We start from the raw sequence: 22,448 nt of genomic DNA, 5'->3' as shown, positions 1-22,448 counted from the left end.
CCTAAAGGAATGTTGAAGATGGTCAAGAGATTAGTATCAATAATGGATAGTTTTGATGAAAATGTGTTACCGGTTCCATTTATTTGAAGAAGTAGAGTGCTGAAATTTGTGTATTTGACATTTTTTCTTTTTTGTTATAATTTTTTTAAATGTTGATCCTATTCACATTTTTATTAGTTGAAGTATTGTTGGATGATTTAAGTATTGCTTTTAATTTATGATGCGTATTTCACGTGAATCAATTAAGGTTTAGAAACATTTAAAAAAAAAAGACATAAGAAAAATCATAGTCACGGCCCTACAAAAAAACAAAATCATATGGACACTCTTGTTGACGTCAACACTATATAATTTGGGCCACACTTGCAAACACATTCTGGTTCTGTCGCACAACCCTTTTTTTTGCCACAATGCCAGCCTAATTATTTAAAATTATAACGGTCTCCCACCGACCTAGGAAATAGAAGAATACAAATTTATTTATTAAGTTAGAAAACTAGACGTAATTTTTAATTTTTGCATGTTCAAAACCTCCTTTTCAACACACAAATACATGTCCCAAGTATGAAAGTAATTGGTAGTTACTAGTGTTGAGGCTAAGTCCGAAACATAATTTTTTCCCTGGTTCGGTCTTATGTGATTTTTTTATAAACCAAATATAAACCGAAGAAAAAACTAACTTTGGAATGATTTTTTTTGTAATTACTAATTATGTACTTAGCGTGTCTTGTGACACAAAAAATTACTAAAATCTACTCACACATACCAACATAGTTGTTTCAGATATAAAAAAAAAAAAGTTGCAATTTGACACATTTTAATTAAATATTATATAAAATGTTTTTTTAATAGTTTGCATATGTGCAGCAAAACATTTAAGGGTTAAATCGTGGAAATATTTATTCGTTCTCAACCTATGTAGCGATTTTCTCCCCTATCTGGTTTTTTTAGTTGTACAAATATAATTTATTGCAACTTATAATTTTGAAACAAAGCTGACGTCATCAACAATTCACGTATAGAATTGTCTGGACCAATTTTTAAATGAGATCAATCCAGACCGATTTTTCTCTGAGATAAGTCCAAACCAAACTTCTTTAAAGGACCTAATGAGTTCAAGATTTTCATAGCAAACCCCAAACCTAGTAGTTATCTATCTCATATGCAAAACCCTTATGAGGAGATCTTCAATTCCATAAAAAGTATAGATTTGCAGCATATTTAAAACCTCCAACTTGCAACAAACTATTGCTGGCTGTCTTAATAAATCCATGCATATATATTTGATTCAATCTATACATAATTATATTGCATTTCTTTTAAAATGGTGATGGGACTATGCTTTTGTACATACTAATTAGTTTCATGCCATTGTTGTATGTTGAAAAAAAAAAAAGAGATGAATATGTATGGACAAAGTTGATTAAAAAAATAAAAGCAGAAAAGACAAGAAAATATCTCGCTACGTAATCTTTAAAAAAAAGTATTTCAGAACAATATTTTATCACCTTCTTTCATATAAAAATATGTACTTGGAAGATGCAATCGAAATGGCTTTGCTCTAAATAAATTGTTTTTGGACCATGCATTTAACTTATATGTATGAAACAACTACCTTGATTGCCTGCCAACCATATACTGGGTGCGTAGTTGAAATTTGGACACTTATAAAAGAGGAAAACACATTCTTCTATCAGCTGACAAACTGTGTGCATTGCCACAACCCTTCGGAAAAATTGAAAAAATCATTCGAGAAATGCCTTCACAATGAGACAAAAGAATCAAAAGCTGCTCTACTTCGTGAAGAACACACACACATACAAAGATCCGAAACTTGACTAAGCCACACCATTTGCAACGTCAAGAAGGCCATTAATGACGCTATTGTGGTCAAGAGTAAGAGAGAAGAGTCGGACAATATTGGAGCGTCCGTTATAAACGCAAAATGTTCGTCCGGACCAGCTCCAGAGTTGAAAAACAATTATGAATTACCTGAAGAGAACAAAGAGTATAAACTTTTTGGTCTCATTTCGACGCAAGTCCCTGCCGGATAATGGCACCGAATCTCGAAGCACTTAAGGCTACCATTGAAGAACATTATAACTCAATGAGCTCCAATTAGATGATTATCTCCTGTCAGAGATTCCGGCACCACATCAAGGCCATTATCAAAGTAGACGATGGCTACATTCAAGATTATTAATGCCCCAAACATATGCTAAAATCCGTACAAAGTTTAGTCAGTGTAGCTCCAGTAAGTTCCGAAAAATTCAAGATTCAAAGTGTGATGTTTTCAATTACGCACCGGGTAGGAGATATTAGGTGCAGACCTCAACCCATTATAATTTTTATTATTAATAATTAACTTCACTTCTTTGAATTTCACATACATAACGGAATTGTTTTCTTCTTTCCATTTGGGTTGATAAATGAGCGGACTTACATAAACTTTTACCTCTATAAGTAAGTATGTAGGTATATACGTAATTAAACTGTAAAAATGAAGAAAAAAATATTTGCATTGAGTCCCTAAATAAATAATAAGTGCTCTCAAGAGTCTCACCACCAGCTCCAAAGTAAATTGGTAATTACTTATTACGTACAGTGAGCGGTGTAATAGCAAAAAAATGATGTTTAATATATGCAATTGTATATTTTAATTCAATTTAAAATGATAAATAAGTTTTGTTCATATGTAATATACCTATGTCATTGTGTAGGTAAATTAACTATTGTTATTTTGCAGAAAATTATTTTTATTAATGATACTATTTAATGATCATTATATAAACACACACATAGTAGTATGTGGTTCAAAAGTAGTTCGAATCTTTACTGTATTAGTATTTTAGGTAAATAAATTAAATCATAAAAAAAACAAGACAGCAACTCAAATGGAAGAAGCTTTAAGCTTGAAAATAAATCAAAAAATACTTTCCAAAATTAATAATCCATCATGTTGAATGATAATTAATTGATAACAAAGAATTGATTAGCAATTCTTCCATTCGAGTTGATATCGTATTTGTTTATTATTTAAGTTACTTAAAGTACTACAAAAGTAAAGATTCGAACTACATTCAAACAAGTAATTATTTCCTATTGGACTAAAATAAACAAACGTATGTATTAAATATTATTTTCTGGCAAAATGTCTTTTCGGTAAATTGTCTTTCGGAGAAATGTTATTCAGCACAAAAGGTTTATGCTCTATTAACAGAAAATTCAATTTTTTGGTAAAAAAATTGAAAAGTTAAATTTCAAATATAAAATTTTTTGATAAAAAATCCAAATATTAAGATAGAGTTATTTTTTTGAAAAAAAAATTCAATTATTAACAGAAAATTAAATGTTTTGGAAAGCAAATTTGAAAACCCACAGCTAGATATAAAAGATAATTTTTTTTGTAGAAAAATTAAAAAAGTAATATTTAAATATTTAGCTGATTTTGGAAAAAAAAAGTCCAAAAATCACAGCTATTCTGCTAAAAGTTTCAAATATTAGATTTTTTCCAAAAAGTTTTAAATATTTGATTTCCTTCCAAAAAGTTTCAAAAATCCACTGTTATTCAGAAAAAATTAATTTTTTCCAAAAAAATTTAAAAATTCATAGTTATTAACAAAAAATTAAATTTTTGGGTAAAAAATTGAAAAATTCAAATATTAAATTTTTGAAAAAAAATTTCAAATATTAAATTTTTGAAAAAAATTCAAATATTAAATTTTTGAAAAAAAATTCAAATATTAAATTTTCTAGTAAAAAGAAAAAATCACTTAATTTAAGACAGACTACAGCCCCTCCAGCTCAAACCCTGTGGACTCCCCTGTATATACATAATATTTGTATAGATATGGATATATACGAGTACAAAATGAATGAAGCCGGAAATGCAAATGCCCCTTTCTTTAATGAGGAAATAAAGTTATACGCCATCTATTCATATATGAGAGTCACATATAACATAATCGTAATAAAGCTATATGCATATGGCTTTGTCATTTAGGTTGTAAATATGGTCTAATTACTAATGGGATTTATACGCCTTTTTGTTTCAAGGAAACAAAAAGGCAAAATAAATGAGAAAGAAATAGCTAATTGTATTTATAATGCATTGTTAGAGTTGTAAATCATAAGCCGTTTTGATGTGTAAAAAAAACAACCTACTACACACTGGCAATCTGAATGCTTTTGCAGAGGAGAACAGCTCAGATGGCATGATGTTTCAGTAGATTAGCTTCACACACTACGTAGGTCGTTTGAAAGTTGGTATAAAGTCCAAGAGATGGGACGACTTGCGCGATTCGAAGTTATGTTTAGTTAGTAGCCTCTGTTGGAAGAACACACACCAACTTTCAGGGAGATCATTCTATTTCTTTCTGTTTGGCATGCGTTTGAATCGAGGAAGGGGAGTGATTTTCAAAAAATGGACGAAAAATCATTTCGTGTGTTGATTAAGGATTACTTTATGAAAGGAAAAACGCTTCAAGGAAATAAAAAGAAGCTTGATAGACATTATGGGGACTCTGCACCTTCGATTAAAATAGTTTATAAGTGGTTTTAAAATTTTCAGAGAGGTCACATTGGCACAAGTGACGATGAACAGAAAAGTGAAGGTTGGTGAAATTGCTAGTTCTGTGAGCATCTCGAGTTAGAACCCTATTTCCATTAATTTTGCGACCACAGCTGGTGCATTGGCGTCAATTAAAAGTACTTTATTGTGGGCCAATCATGGGTGTTTTTCTTGCAGCTCAGTTTTCAAACGATCCAATAACGATAAATAATATGTACCCATAATAGTTTTAGCCTTTTCCAGATAGGGGATGAGGATTATTCCTTGCTAATCCAAAAGACAGTCACCATAATCTTTCTGACCGATTCCTCTATTCAAACCAATGCCAAACGGAAAGAATAACAGATTGTTTATTTCTGTGTGCTCTTAGAAGACAGAGAATAACAATGAAATGGGTTCCCAAGTTATAATTTTTACATCCTTAAAGGGCTCAGAATAAGACTGATGATATTCATTGGATTAATTCTTCCGGATGTCCTTGTTAATTCCCTTCTAATCCTCCCCTTGATCCCAGCGAATCTAAAGAAACGTCATGATAGCTAAACTGCTCTTTTGAAAAACATTCTTCAAATTGTCAGGGATTCCATCTTCATTTTCGTATTTTTTTTTTCACATGCCCAAAATGCTATCAATTAGCATCACTCCTTTGAACTCCCAACAAATCCTCAGCGTTTCTTTTCGTTATTCATGAGCACACACATGAGATTACACTCTATAATTAGATGTTCTCTCCTCGATAATGAAACAATAATGCTTTAGGCAACAAACACTGCTCAGGTTGTCAACAACAAAAACTTGCACGCTACAAAAATGCTTAGAATTTACAACCGCATGTTTTTTACATTACTAATAGTAGCAAAACATAATCACTCTACTAAAAATAAATATTTAATTTGTCAAAAGGGAAGTTGTGACATTATCTGCTGACCTTATTTATTCATGTACATACAATGTATGCAAATATTAGTTAGTATAGTATGACAATTTCCTATGATACATAAGTAGTTTTAGATCTTGAAATGAGGACTCTGACTTCATCTTAGTAAGTGTATTTGAAGGATAATCATAAATAACATAAGATGGAGAATCACATTCCATGCAACCTGAATACTTTTAATTGTACTATACTTATAAGTAAGATGGTGAAAAGCTTGCATTGTCTCATATATAATTTATGAGGAAAGGCCAAGAAATAACATTCTAAGACTACATGTTACTTCCTTCATATCTCCAGTTGGTTTAATTAGTTGTCATTTATAAAGTTTTATGAAGAGTTATGCGTTTATTCGGAATCCACTTATTAACTTTCAAGGAGCTCATATATTTCATCCTTATTATTCACAACAATGATACTGTCAACAAAAAAATAAATAAAATACATTTCCAACTAAAACTCTAATCATCTACCCATTACATTTTGAAGACTTTCATATAACCTCTATTTTAAAAGTTTTGAATATAACCTCCAAATATTTAATTGCATGTTCCACGATTTCTTTATTACAGCTCTTTGAGTAAATCATTTGCCAAATATCTGTAATTGTAGCGTCAATTTTCATTCTATTTTCCCCAAGAGAACATGCTTATTTTCCAATATCATAATTAGGTGTCTTAAGGGGAGAAATTGTAAAATCAATAGTTCCTTGTATTTTCGGACACTTCTTCAAAACTACCTTCTTAAAATTGTAATGGTTGCAATGTCATATATTTTTTAGAAAAATTTAAAAATCCCTATTCCCCAAAAAAATTCAATAATCAATAAAAATTGGATTTTTTCGAAAAAAAATGAAAAATTAAAATTTTTGGTGAAGAAACAATCCAAAAATGTCTAGTTATTCACAAAAAAATCCATTTTTGGAAAAAAAAACTTCAAAAATCTATAGCTGTTTTCAAAAAATTAATACTTTATTTTTTTATTTTTTGGAAAAACAAATATCTAATATTAAATTTTTTGGGAAAAATTCCAACTCTGTAGCTATTCACATAAAATTTCATTTTTTGGAATAAACGTACAGCTGTTTTCAAAAAATTAAATTTTTTAGAAAAAAAAATTAAATATTAAATTTTTTGGAAAAACAAATTTTCAATATTTAATTTTTTGGATAAAAAAATTTCAAATATAAAATTTTTTGGAAAAAACTCAAGACCCATAGCTATTCACATAAAATTCCACTTTTGGAATAAATGGACAGCTGTTTTCTAAAAATTAATTTATTTAGAAAAAAAAAATGAAATATTAAATATTTTGAAAAACAAATTTGAAATATTAAATTTCTTTGAAAAAGAAATTTCAAATATTAGATGTTTTGGAAAAACAAATTTTCAATATTAAATTTTTTGGATAAATAGATTTTATATATTAAATTTTTTGGAAAAAAAAAATCCCAAAATCTAGCCCTATTTACAAAAAAAAAAATTATTATTTATTTTTTAAGAATTCATTTTTCTGGAAATTTGGATATTTGGGGGGAAGGGTACTGCCCGGTCCATCCCACCTTCTGCGGCCCCACCTATAGCAGGTCATAGAGCTCTAAAAATTAAGATAACCACGTATTGTAAGCCCCCTTTGAGTTAACACTCAATTTGTGTTCATTGTATGTTTCCGTATAAGAAATATACATACTAATTAATAATTATTTAATAATTGAATGGCATAACTAATGTGTCATGATGCCTGGTATGGATGTAGGCTGTAAATTATTATCATGATAGTTATTATTGACACAATGATGTACATAAATATCAGGCATGAAGGCCTCACCAGCACATACTCTTATTACATATTATTTATGTATGTATGTACTTACATAATGATTACACAATTGGAGCTGAAGTCAAAATATACATATTTGTAATGGGAATGATACAGCAGGAGTTAATCATATATTATAAAGCCTTTTGATCGTAAGCATATATTGTGTGTGTATATACATGAACAGATATACACACAGAAAAATTAGATAAAGTCTAAATATTATCCCCGCCTACAGTCGACTCTTTCCTCCCCCATCTTTGCTCCTGTGACTTTAAAAGCATAAGCCCAAAAACTCAACATATGTATATAGATACGTCTCTAAGTATTTACTTGGTATTTTATGGCTATAAGTAGCAACCAAAATTATACCAGGAAGAATTTATTTAAACTAACCCGTGTACAAGTTGTATTTTGTACGGATTTCAATCGAAAAATAAAAGGAGAGGATTTTTAAATGAGTTATGTATTGATCAAAGCATATTTTATTATATATATAAAATAATGATGGAACTTTCAGTATATCACACATATCGTTGATGCGTCAACTCAAAAGTAATTTTGAACAAAAATCAACAAGATTGGAAAGAAAATCCAAATTTACTTATTGACTTTTTATATACATACAGATTAAGATACCCAAGAATGTGAGTTACTGTGTAGAACCTTTATTTGATTTAAAAGACCTATATTCAGGACCGTCTGCAGGATTTAAGGGGGGTAGGGCGATCTGAAAAAAAAAAAAAAAAAATTTTGTAGAAAAAAATTAGAAAAATTTAATTTGTTTGGAAAAAAGATTCAAAAATCCGTAGCTATTCTCAAAAAGTTTAAAAAATCGACAGCTATTTAGAAAAAATAAAATTTTGTGGAAAAAAATTATATATCATATATTAAATTTTTTTGTTAAAAAATTTCAAAAATCCATAACTGTTTGCAGAAAATTTATTTTCTTGGTAAAAAATATGAAATGTTTTATCGAGAATTTTCAAAATTCCTCAGCTATTGACAGAAAGAAAAAAATTGAAAACAAAAATCAAAAACCCGTAGCTATTCACAAAAAATAAATTTTTTTGGAAAATTTTTAGAAAATAAGTTTTTTGGAAGTTTTTCTTTTAAAGATAAGGTTAAAATTCAAATATTAAAATTTTAGAATTTATTTTTTGAATATTAAATTTTCTAGAAAAAAGAAAATAAATCCTGTATTTTTTTTGTAAAAGACTTCAGCTCTCTACGGGCGTCCTTGATATTGGGTCTGATGTGACCTTACAAATAAAAATATGGCATTTATTATAATGATGGACTTAAGTTCAATTTGCAGGACATCTAAAGAGTTATTAAGATTAATTTCTAGATAGAAATTGATGATAGTTTATCACAGAATACAAATTTAATCCATACTCAATGAAGAAAAAAAAACCAGCTTTTAGCTCGCTTTTATGTTTAGGGCCCACATTTTAAATATAATAACTCTTCTAATAAAAATTACTAATTAGTATGTATTTTATAGGACAGTATATATCTAATTAAAATATATACACTTTTATCAATTCGGATAAAAAAATTCATATCCGAATTAAATTACTGCTTCAATCTATGCTTATTTTGATAATTAAAATGAGTGGTATTCTTTAATTAAATAAGGCAGTATGATATGCACAAATTACAATGCTCTATTTAACTATAACACCAAAAATATATTCATTAGGCTCTTATATAGTTTTGATCTGTTAAAATTACTTCAATATGAACTAGTAGAAGAAACCGGCAATGCTTGGAGTTATTAGACGTTGCCAAAGAGACGGACAAAATACGTGTATCCCCTTTTCTTTTCTTTTTTAATGAAACATGCTGAGCTTTAACTACACACACTCCTTGCTACAAATTGAAGGATGAGGCCTCGAAATATAGGCAAACCTTGCTTTGTTAATATAGATTTATGAGTAATGTCACTGTGGACATTTGAACTTTATAATGCCCCACTGATTACGTATGAATTAGTAATTTTCATCAATGAGTTAAAAATTACACCATTAATATTTTAGTTACCTAACAAATATTCAATAGTTTCATTATCCTCATCACAATTACTCTAAATTCTTCCTGCAAAATTATTCATCTTATTTTTCGATTGCAACCAATACAAATGCCACATAATACAATTTTAATTATATGAATTGCATTTCCTACAAAATTGTAGTATGTACACGACATATACATATATAAATCACATTTGGAAGGGTTCATAAATTGCAAATCCGATTTGCACTTCGACTTGCATAGATAAATGAGTTGTCTAAATCTCTTGTATAATTAACAAACGACAAACAGTAATACTTGCAATTTCATAGTAATGAAGTTTGCATAATATGATGAGATGTTCACTCTTTTTTATTCTCTCTCATAAGACATAATAAAACCCTATACTCTGTTTTATTACGATAGAACTTTGTTGATGAATTTTGAATTTGCTCCATTGCAAATTTATTTTATTAGGAGACATAATTTTTATTTTGACACTCTAATGTATTTTCAACTCAACATTTCGTAGATAGCATATGCTATAAACAAATTTTTATTTATTTAGGAATACTCAAAGGTTTCTCATTTCCCCCGAAAATGATCTTTACGCGGGATACTTTTAGTAATTACAAAGTACCATGTAATTTAAGAATTATTTTTATAGTTTCAGAAGAAAGTTAAAATTTCTAGCTAGCTCTACTAATATTTTTAGGAATATCACTAATTTTTATACAGGTTGTTTATCCTGTGAGTCCCGCTTTTTCGAATTCTGTAACCCGATCCGCCCGAAAAAAATAGTAAGGGATTAACAAGCTAGCCTTTTGGTGGAGCTGTTGGTTGTATAATTGTAAAATGTAGAACCCTACCTGTGAACTCCTAGTCTTCTTGATCATCACCGGAATCCATGTAAATATTTTGTAAAATATGAGACATAAAGAATATCAGTTTCCATATATGATCTTTCATTTATTTCATTTGCGTATGATTAAACATATTTTGTAGGAAATGTATTCGATATATCTTAATAAATAATTTATCTTTTGAATGCTGGATTGGTTTTATCAATAGTTATTACTATAGGATTTGTAAGCCATTGCTCAATCGCTTAAAAAAAATGCTCACTTTGGCCTGTTTTGACAAAATAACTTTCTTTTGTGTAAAAATTTCTCATTTTCTAAACTGGTATGAAATAAAAAAGAGAAAATCTGGATTCTAGTTAGATTAAACAACAGCTTTTAATGATTCTTTGATGATATTTTTCGATAGAAAGTTCACCTGCAAAAACCTTCCTTCCTTAGGCTCTCTTTTTGGAGGTACAACTATGTTTATGATGCAATCAGATTTATGATTACATGTTCGGATATGTGAAGGAGTCTGATTATGACAACAGCAATGATAGGAAGGAGAAATTTGACGCAAAATTGACTGTTGAATAATCCCCTTTGAATCTTGCAACAAAGGATAATTTTTTTTTTCCAAATCTTGATTTGTCATTATAATCTAGCAAATAAAAAAAATGATAAATAAAAAGTGCAACACTTTGTATTTATTTATGTATTTAGTTTGTATTCATTTGTCCAAAAAAATCCTTTAAAAATCCCAAGTCTCGTTATTACTTTTAATTCTCATCTATATAGTTATTTCATTTCAAAATGTGGCTCTGTTTCAAAACTATTCTAAAATATCATGATTTAAAAAAAAAAGTGAAGGCCAAACCTACTGCTACTAAAAATTGACATGGTCATTTTCGTATTCTATGTCTTTAAATATCAATAATAAATTTGGGTTTTAGCCAACGGGGGAAAATTCTGTTGCAGAGTGTAATTAAATGCAGGATTTCCAGTAGATGTAAGGCCCCAAAAATCCTGAGAGAAAAATACCTAGAATATTATTTCAACCTAAATAAATGTTCGAAATCATTTGTCCAATAATTAATTAATTAATTTCTACTCGTAGTCTGGGTCCTATTTGTAAATACTTTCATACCTACAAACATAACATAGTAATGGTGGTTTATGATAGGACTCAAGTAATGTGGGAGAAACCTATAAATATGAATATTAGCTCATTTTCAACCCATAGCATGCCCCATGAAAAGAAAGCAAAATAAAATTTGAAGGTTTGAAAAATTCCATTGTACATGTCGTTCTTTATATGTGGCCCGTCAACAAAAAAGCAAGCCAGAAGGATTTTCACAAAATTCGATATCGATTATATTTGTATCCTTTGACAAATTATTGCCAATATCTATAAACAAGTTATTAGCCCTTTAGGCATGCTGCAAATTTCACTTAAAGTGCCCAAAACTGATTATTATAATAAAGTAATGATAAATTGATTGATTTTATACGAAAGGAGTAATATCGGTGCCAATATAAGTATCTTAAATCAAATATAGGTTTTAAACTAAAGTGAATCATCTTGGGTAATTTCAATCATCCCACAATTTTGAATAAGAAGCCTATAATTGACTTTTACAAGTCTATGAAATATTTACCTGTATGGATATACGAAGAAAACAAATAGATATGAATTTTCTCCTTTTTCTTTTATTTGTGTTCAAGATTGTTTTTATGCTGACGTACCATATATGTAGAAAGGCACTATGTGTAGTTTTTAATTTATGTAAAAAGATTGTATATAATGATTACTTTATATATATTTAAGAAATTTTGCATTAAAAGTATAACTGTATAAATAAATTTTACTTAAGGGGTGATATATTAAAAAAATATGTATGTATAGTAGGAATTGCAAGCTGTGATAACACTCTACATATTTGAAAAAGGCACATATCCCTCCTTGAAATCCGGACAACCCTCCTTGGAATCCGCACCCGGAGCGACAATATAACAATTCCTCGAACTCTGGGACTGAGTGAGACGTTCGTTCGTAAGATGAAGAGGGGATTTCAGGACTCTAAAGGGGATTTTGAGGCAATAACAATGCGGGATGAGGTCAAATAGCTCGAAGACAATTTTGACGAATTCATCTCACCGGACTTTTGACATCCAAATTTGCCAGATATTAATCCGATAGATTTTTTTTGTGCAGGGCGCGATCGAACGACAAACCAACCGAACTGCCTCCAACACCAAAAACGAACTTATCACCTTTGACAAGTGAAGTAAAAAATAATAAAACTGAACGATTGTAAGAAAATATCCCTTTAATATAATTAACTTTTCTGTCAAATGACGGGAGAATAAGTAAGTTTTATTCACTAACAACTACACCATCTATTAAGCATTAAAAGGGAGGAGAGAAAAGAGTCGACAATGTTTCTTTGAAAAGTGACGATGTCTTCACAGTATCTTACAATCTTTTTTTTTTTTTTTTTTTTTTTTTTTTTTTTTTGTGAATTCATTGGGAAATTATAGGAAAATTCATATTGTGACTATAATTGAAGACCTCTAATTGAATATTTTTGATTCTGAGTAAGATACGTATATGGGTTTTTGCATTTAGAATTATCTGTTTTTTTAATGTTCCTTTAATTGGTTAGACTTAGCACATAGACAACGAGCTCGAAAGAAATTATTCTCTTGAACTCAATGGCCGTAGGTTCACGCTCCGGTCATTCTTAGAGAAAGACATATACTTTACGTTTATGGACTTAACACTATATTCCTAGGTTAGATGGAGTAGATGTAATCTTTCTCTAAGATTTTTCAAAGGAACAAGATTTTAAATATTATTCACAAAAATGTTTTAATTAAGTTTGAATCAAAAGAATAATGTATAGGTTTACCTAAATACATGATTAAAATATTTTCATAAATAAATTAATTTATCATAATGGAGAAAGATAAAAAAAAAACCAAAAAAAACTTACTTGAATGCATCATTAATACAAGTCAAAGAAAATAACCATCAAATAATCAAGTTCCCTGGAGAAAGGGGGATAAGTAATGATGCAATACGCACTATCACGAAAATTGAATCGCCTTCAATTTTATTATAATACCATAGTTTATAAAAGTTGAAAGATGTCAATTAAGTATGATTTATAAACGGTTAAAACTGGGGAGAAAGTTACCATGAGTAGGTACTTATTATATGTGGACCGTCAACGAAAAAACAAGCTATAATAAATTTTATAAAAATGGAGAGTGGAGGACACTTGTATTCTTCGACAAATTGCCGTCAGTTTCTATCAATTAATTGACCTTATGTGTGGTGCAAGCTCCTCTTAAATTGGCCAAAACTGATCCTTACAATAAAAGAAAAATAAATTGATTGATTCTGCATAAAAGAGGCCATATTTGAGACAACATAAGTCTCTTATATCAAATAAAGGTTATAGGCTATAGTTTAAATTCTTCCGTATCTTAACTTATTCCACAAATTTGAATTCGAGGCCTATAACTAACTCAAATATATCTTCAAATATTAGGCTGTATGTATGTATATATGAAGTTAAAAAAAATAAAATTGGATTTTTATTCTTGATTTTTGTTCAAGATTATTTGAATGCTGACGCAGCACATATTGTATATAGTCATCAAATCTTGATTCCCTTATTGTCCTGGATCCCTTATCTGTAGCATCTGCTTTTCGGCTTCAATTTAAAGCTCACATAATATAATGTGGTTTTATGTAAATATTAAGGCGTCTTTTATTTTTGACACCCGCGCATGGTTCAAATATGGATCTATTTACTTGGGGTTTGCGTAAAAAATACACATTAAAATAATAATAGTATTCACTATTTATTCTTAATGAATTGTGGGAATACATTTGAAGGAAAAAAATACTGAGTCATTCCTTCATTTTCAAAAACAGCAGTGGATGTGTAGTACACAAATGTTCATTAATTCTCCAATATGAAATCAAGGAAATAATTTAAAACCCTATGCTAAAACAGTGTTGTATCGAATAGGATTCATACACCCTTTTGCATCAGCGGATTATCCTTTATTTTAGAACTACATTTTCTCATCCCTGTTGAAAAGCCCAGAGGTGGTAAAAACTATTGTAAAAGTCCTAAGGCTTGGTTACCATGTCCTTTATATATTCATCGAGGTCAGTTTTAATCCCCATTTATATATATAGAGTAGAGACCCACTTGCAGTAGCATTTAATAAGGATTTTATCTCCATTATTTTTGTTTTCGAGGTTTCATTATGCAACAAATTACAGCTAAAACAAAAATAAACAAATTTTTGATCTCAATGTGCGAGGATTCACGGCTCGGTCATTCCAAGAGAATGATATTTACATTATGTATATTGACTTTTCAAAGAAGATTCTTATGTCAGATAGAGCAAATGTTTACTTATACTTAATTTGTGAAACTTCATCTGACCATTGAAAGGGTACAATACTTAAAAAAAAAAAAGTTTTGCCTCAACAGCCTTTTTGGCTGTTGAGGCTCTCCTGCAGCCTTGACCTCAAATTTATAGACTTTGCAGTTAGATGCTCCCAGCAGCCATCATGATAGCATGGTGATCCATGGACATGCCTTTTATAGTTAAGAGCTGCAAAGATGTTTGCCGACGTGCCAAGGCTGTTATTCCTTGTGAAGGAAGAAATATTGAATAGAAAATATAGCTAACATATCACAAATGGGTTTGGGGTCCCCACTCACATAAGAGTACTAATAATCTGTAGAAATCCTAATGTGAAGTGAGAGAAGATTTTGATTTTGTTGAAGGTCAAGGAAATATCAATCCAAAAATAGGTGAGATATCACAGGAGTAGTCTAAAATGATCATAAATATAAACAGTCAAAATGTGAACCTTATGAGTAAAACTATGTCAATATGCCTGACAACTAGTTGTATGTCAGTTCTTCTATAGGACCAAGGACCACAGTGCAGTTGAGTCTAGTACTACACCACTTGTTGGCCCTTGAAGAAGGTAAAATCGATCCATGCTACGTCAATGAGGGTATTTTTCCTTTTCTTAATTTTCCGTTTCATATAATATAATAAACTATATAATAAGTAAAAATATAATTTGTTCGTATTATAATGTATCTCCCATAAGATAGTAAGCTTTCTGCAAGATATGTGCAGTAGGGCGGTTTCTTTTTTCGAATTTAGATAACAGTTCATCCGGATTTTTTTTTTGTAATATGGTATGGAAATTATCTACACAAAATTTCATTGTTCTTCGAGTTCACGAGTAGCATAGGCACATCTAGTTGAAAGTTTGAAAGAAGAGAACAATCATTTATTTCTTCCATAAATAATAAAATACATCATTAATCATTATTTATCATAAATTAATTATTATACACATAAATCTAATCTATAAATAACATTACTAATGGAGCAAAAAGAGAGAATAAGATACAAAAATTGGTATATTTCCTTTCTAGAAGTGTAAAAAGAGGATGCATGCATACGCAGATTAGCAAATTTCCATCGGTAATTATTATATTACCTATATGACATCTTTTCACAATAGCCGTAATCCAAATACGAAAAAAGTTGTAAATCAAACCCATCTCATGTGTCAAACCCTCTTAATAAACCATCGACATTTGTATGGATAATTCCAAGTACCGAGAGTTAAAGACCGATTACAAGGAGCAACAGTCTTAAGGATCGATATCAACGGTCCTAAGACTGAACTGAATAACTAAGGATCTTTTTTTCTACCTTGATGGCTGGTTAGGTCCACAAGTCTCGGTCACCCCTTCTTATGGATATTTCTAAAATGTTAGCTGAATAAAAACCAATAAATGGTCATTTCTTCGCATTTTCTTCGTGAAGGTCAAAGATAACATAAAAATATGTATTTTACTAACAAAGTGAAATCCTTCTAATTGTATTTTTTTGAAGTGAATCAATGAATTTCAGGAAGAAAAACTATTTTTTTGAGTAGGAAGATGCAACTTCCTATAAAAGGTGAATAATCAAGTCCAATGCATTATGGACAAATTCCATGCAATATGGCCATTACAAATTCTGCAGAATGAATGGGAAAATGGACAGATAATATATGTATATATATTTGGCCTGAATAAGAAAACTATTGTTATTTTTCTTATTGATAGACAACACAAAGGAGAAAAAAGGGATGTCAAACATCACTTGAACAAAAATTCCAAGATGCAATCAATTTTATATTTTTTTTGCTTTATATTTCAAGGCTTCCTTTTGTTTTTGATATTAAACTATATGTACAACAATATAATTAACAAGGTAACTAAATATCCTCAACCTCCTATCACTTGCAAACTATAAATGATGTTGAAGCAAGTAAAAGAGAGAATCATTATTATTTACAGTCATTTACATTAATTTGAAAGGATTTTTAGTCATGAAAAAGGGAGTTTGTTCGTATAAAGGTATGAAGTTTTCCTATTTTTTTCCTTAAATTTTTTACATAATTATTTAATCGTTTAGTTCCATAAATAAGGAAATTTGTCTAAGTTATTATTGCATATTTCCTTAGGGCTAAATCTTAATTAATGATTTGCTCTATGACTTCAAACACTAATATATTACTGAATACTCAGCCAATGAATTCAACTTAGTAATTAAATGAACTACAAATAATTATATTTCCTTAAATTAAAGGGTTTACAAATTCAAACTAATACTTGAGTTTCAAAAGATCATTTATGAACAAAGACCAAATTACTTTTGGAGTGTAAATTCTGAAAATGAATCACATTTTCCATATTGTATGTATGTACTCAGCACATTCAAACTTGTACTGAGCAGTTAGGCAAGATGAACTAAAAAAACGACTGCTTAGAGTAGTTGACTCTTACTAAAACCAAATTTTCTACTATGAAACAATTTTACATTTGAAAACTTCTTAAAAAAAGTGATAATTAGACCAAGTTTGACTGTTAATGGTTATTCTATAGTGCACAACACCTAAAAACTTGTTGAAAACACCAACTAATCTCCTGCACCAACTAGCCTCTTACAATCATCAATGAGAGTCACAGCCTTGCGATGCATAAAGATTTTTAGTAGAAGAACGTGTATCTATATAACTTACTTTTGATATGAACACGGAACACAAAGCAATTCTTAGTTGTTATACTTTGCATTTGATGAAATGATTTCCCCTCCCCCCTCTCGATCATCTTATATTTAATAATAATCTCTAAATATGGTCAAGCAGTTGGATTAAATTTGGCGCACATAAAATTGATGAGGAACAAATAAAAATTTAAGAAGGTCATTTGAAAAACTTGTCATGGAAATAATGCAAAGGGGAAAAAATGTTCAATGTGATACCTACCAAATATGCTTAGAATAAATATAATAAATATATAAAAGTGCCCCTGGCGTCAAGGATTAAAAGAGGCCATATTGCATTTAGCGGATACCTTGTACATACTATATATGTTTGAAACAGATGCATGTTGCATGACTAGCTGGAGGACATGGATAAATTAAGATGAATGCATACCTCAATTTATATATTATATTTTATCAACCGTCTTCTATTCAATTTTCGGGATTCATTATATCTGATAATTCAATCTGAATGAGATAAATGACGGGCATACAAATTACAACTGAGTTGTATAAGTATTTTTTTTTTAAATCTCAACTTTTTACACTGCAGTATGTCACAAACACAAAAATAATAGTTGTTGTCAACTACCAATGCTTCTGATTATTTTCACGCCTAATCAGTGATCGTTGATTTGTTTAGTTTGAATTAGATATTGGTATTTTGTTAACGCTTTTCAACAACTATTAAATATTAAAACCATAGTTGAGAAGAATTGTTAGAGAATTGGCTAAATACCAAAAGATTTTAGGCCATATTTCCGGTTTTTTTTAGTATGAAAGGCGGTGTGGTACAATAAAGTTAACGACGTGTTTAACAAATGAAATGAAATGATTGATTTAACATTGTGTCTCTACAAAAAATACGAATTTTACCATCTAGCAAAGAATAATAATTTGTACATATACACCTTCTAGCCTTGAGAGTCGATCCGAGGCCACATTTTTTTCCTGGTTCGGTCTTAACTGATATTTTTCTTGACCAATCTACAGTGTGTTTTTTGTCCAATCCACAGTTTGAAAGCCCTGGACCAAATTTTTTTTTTTTAATGGGTACCCCTGCCCAATTTTTTTGTATTGTCTAAAAAAACCTTAATTTTGTAGACCAAATTTTACTACAAGATCAGTCTTAACCGAAGTATGACCAAATTAAGTAACAAAATAATTATTGTTTGACGGGTCTATGATTTCCAGACCGAACTCCACTACTAATATACAGAATATATACTAATATACTCGTATATCAAAACAAAGTAAATAATTTAAACAAAAATTCCCAAAATGAATGAACCAGCCATTGTGAAAACTAATTTTAATAGAATATCAATTCAATTGTTTTTACTCTTGCTTTAAAATTTTAGATCAAAAATAGATTTTGATTATTTTATAGAAAAAATACATTATAAATTATTTTTAGTACTATTTAGTCTTTTTTGCATGTCAGTTTTATGCAGTATTAACTATATTTGTATATAAATAATAGTTTTGAGTTTCTGTGTGAAAATTCTAGAATAGTCTGGGACTGTTATAATTTCCACTAATTTAGTTCTACATATATGTATTTTTACAATATCTACAATATAAATTAAAGTCCATGGAGTCAACCCTGAGTAGGGACAAAATATCAGTCGAGAAAAAATCACATATGACTGAACCGAAAAAAAAAATTCGTCTCGGACAGAGTTTCAACAGTAATAACTATTATATCCTTGGACTGGTTAATTGGAAGCTAAGAAAAAACAATGATCTTTTTCATACTGACCGAATAACCTTTCATTCAATGTTTGTAGTCTTATTTTATTTTCATTGGTCTACTAAATGAAAAATATGCATATTTGTTCTATGGATAATTGACTTTAATGTGCTAAAGGTCAGGTTCACTCATATCCATGCACAGCAAATAAAATTGTAAAGTATTGTAAAGCATATGTTCTTAATATTTTCTTTTGGTTATTTTTTTTTTTTTTGCTTATATCTGATATATTCATAAACCAATTAATGCCGTTGTTAGAACCTAAAAAAAATGGAGGGAATATCTATTGGACATTTCAATGGAAAAGCATTTGCCATAAAAAAAGTAATGTAATATAAAAATCTATTAATTATCCGATAAAAGGCTTTATTTATGTGTATATCACGTTGTATAAGTGGGATTGGTTTACGCTGGATAGGGCTAGAAAGATAAAATTTTGAACTTAAATGGTCTCTTTAGACAGTTTTGTGATTGTTTGAAGGAGTATTGTTTGAGGGTACATCAAAACAGCAATGAGAAAATACGTAGTATTTTATAATTTTTCTTCGATAAAGGCAAGACGTAAGCCTAGCAGCTAAAAATGTGAATAGTGTTTATAGTTTTGATACTGTAACAGACAATCATGCATACTTTTGGTTTTATCGGTTCTGTTTTGGTAATATTGAAGCCAAAGATGCAGGGGGAATAGTAGAATATGTAAATTAAATAATGGAAATCGTCGATTTTTACCGTCATATAAGCACTGCCTTGATTGCCAAGGAGATAAATATTAATGTAATAAAAAAATATATATTTAACAAAATCGATTTATTTTTTCTACACCAATCATAATCCAAAATAAACAGTTTCTTGTTTCATCCTTATAAACTCTATATAGTTAATATAATTTAGACCATTTATTGATCATCTGTTTTTTTTCTTTCAATTAATTACTGCACATGACGAGAACCCTACTTATAGTAATTAGATAGGTAGTAATGATTGGAGATATAATTATGTATGACTATGGATGTTGAATAGAGTTTCACATTTTTTTTCTTACTAAATAAGCTCTTTCATGGTTAATACGGAACCGCAAACTAATTACAGAACTGTAACAACAGTCGTCATTATCAACGTATCATTATCCTTAACAGTGCTTCTTTGTCTCTTAAAATACATACATACATTATTTTGAAAATGATTGGAATTATTTTAAATGTTTTTTATTTATACTTGACTCATAATGAATAATTACAATTACTCTGCCCTTTAATATTTTTATTTTTTTTAAAGGCATAAAAAATCATCGGATGGTATCCTCAAAGGATGGGTCAGGTAGGGAACACATGAGAAGAATATTCAATAAACGTAGATAACTATGAGAGTAAATGGATATATCATCATCCTAAAGCCATAAATAAATTGAGGTTGATTACGAATTGTTGTATTTATTTTTTGAGAGATAAAAGAATAGCATCTACAAGAGTCAACTGTGTTGATGCATAAACTGCCAAATCTATAATGATCTACTTTAAATCTAATTTATAACCCACTTGTAAAAACGAAAATGACCATTAGAAACTCATATACGTAGAGAAAATTCTCTTTACGCAATGTTTATGAACCAAAACCCATATTTATCATAGCGAAAATATGATTGACATTCATTGCAGTGCTGCTTTTAGGGAAAAGGGGGCATTGAGTATAAGTTATCGGGTGTTTTGCGTTTAAATGTAAAAATAAAGACTATGTGTCCTTAAAAATTGTAAATTGTACCTATAAAATGTTCCCACGCACCTTTCTTTGACCGAACCCCCACATATTATATTATGAAAACAGCATCATATGTGGAGGTTATGGGAGGGCCAGGCTCCAATGATCCTCAAGATTTATTATACATATATGCCCAATATAATAAATATAAGCAAAATTACTATGATATTGAAAATTTGTGTCTACAAGGATTTCGTTTCTTTTAAAGATTATTATAAACCTTTTTTAATAAAGAAAAATAGAGAGCTTAAATCCATTTCTTTCATTATTATGAAGGGACAAATTGATATTAAAGTAACCTTTGTCTTTAAATCTATTTTTGACATTGTTCTACATATTTTGAAACTTAAACTGCCTTGTGACTCATGCAGGAAAAAAAACCCCAAAGTAAACTGATTCAACACTTGAAATTCAAGTATTTCCTTATTTACCCATACAACTAAATAAGTGCATGTTCTCTATTTAAGGATAGCTTTTTGTAGATAAAAAATAAGTGTCATCACTCAAAGATCCTAATTGCGTACCTTTAATTGCACTCAAAACCTAACGATACATTTAATGTACATGTATCATTACTGTGTGAAGATAATAAAAATTAATTTTTGAATATGACATTTTCAGTGACATAGATCTTTATTACTTTAATTGAATTCCCTTTACTCTTATGGAGAATACAAAAGCCGAAAAGATGATGGAATTAAGTCATACAAATGTAGATAGTTATTGCAACATGGGGACCTTCATTTAAACCCATTTTTTCATGAAGAGTAGACAAAGATATAGAATAATTATTCGTAATTATTTATTCATATGAATTTGGGGTCTAGTGAATGTTGAAAAGGGTATAGTATATTACATATCATGGGATTTTATGAGGAAATTTTGCATGGGTTCTTGTATGCATACCAATCACATTGGGCTGATTTATATTTTAATCTAATTAAAAATTCCACACATGGATGAATATATGTATAGATTTAATTAAAGGATCCTAATTTTATGGACTGACCAGGCGACAAAATATATACAAATATATCTATGAATATAGGGACCTAATCATCTGATTTTCAAGGATAAGTATTTGCATAAATCAAATGCCAAATAAAAGAAAAAAAGGATCAACCACCAAATAATGTCACGATTACTATGTATTATGGTTGAAGTCATAAATCTCAGATGGTAAACCTACGTAAAATCTAAGAAATAAATAAGTAATTGATTAATTCTTCCTTACATTAGAAAGGTATCCTGTCATTCAAAGTCAATGATACTTCATGTACTTCAATGATCCTACAATGGAATTACACTAAACAACACTTTCAACACAATTATAACTCATAATAAAATATATTTAAAAAAAAAACACACACATCTACGTCAATTTAACACTAATTCTCATAGAACAAACGATCACACCGAAAGAAAATTTCAGACTGTTTTCTCGAATCTCTTCTTTTCTAAAAAAAAATAAATAATAAATAATTCGGGATGGACAATATTTTTTTTATATAATGTAGTAAATGCTACTACTTCATACGAAGGAAATACCTAGAAAAAGAGAGGAGGAAGACGAACTGCGGATTTTTACGAAAAAGGCGTGCAATGTGAACG

General features: G+C 29.4%; 1 protein-coding gene across 6 annotated transcripts in view; it reads right to left on the bottom strand.

Moving 5' to 3' along the window:
* Positions 1–22,448, bottom strand: part of LOC121122218 (uncharacterized) — a 244,022-nt gene that overhangs the window by 169,874 nt on the left and 51,700 nt on the right. The window contains exon 1 of one of the 6 annotated variants that reach the window (XM_040717211.2): positions 22,072–22,374. The exons of 4 other annotated variants lie outside the window; for them this stretch is intronic. Coding sequence is in view for 1 of the 2 variants with exons in the window: in XM_071889867.1 (XP_071745968.1) it covers positions 22,072–22,092 (21 nt within the window). In the remaining variant the exon portion in view is untranslated. Of the gene's footprint in view, positions 1–22,071; positions 22,375–22,448 lie in introns of those variants that run through there. One more of the 6 variants, XM_071889867.1, reaches the window with a different exon arrangement.

Source organism: Lepeophtheirus salmonis, chromosome 7 (assembly GCF_016086655.4).
Source record: "Lepeophtheirus salmonis chromosome 7, UVic_Lsal_1.4, whole genome shotgun sequence".
Classification (NCBI taxonomy): Eukaryota; Metazoa; Arthropoda; class Copepoda; order Siphonostomatoida; family Caligidae; genus Lepeophtheirus; species Lepeophtheirus salmonis.
The sequence above is the reverse complement of the archived record's forward strand: the minus strand, read 5'-3'. Positions and strand labels throughout refer to the sequence as shown.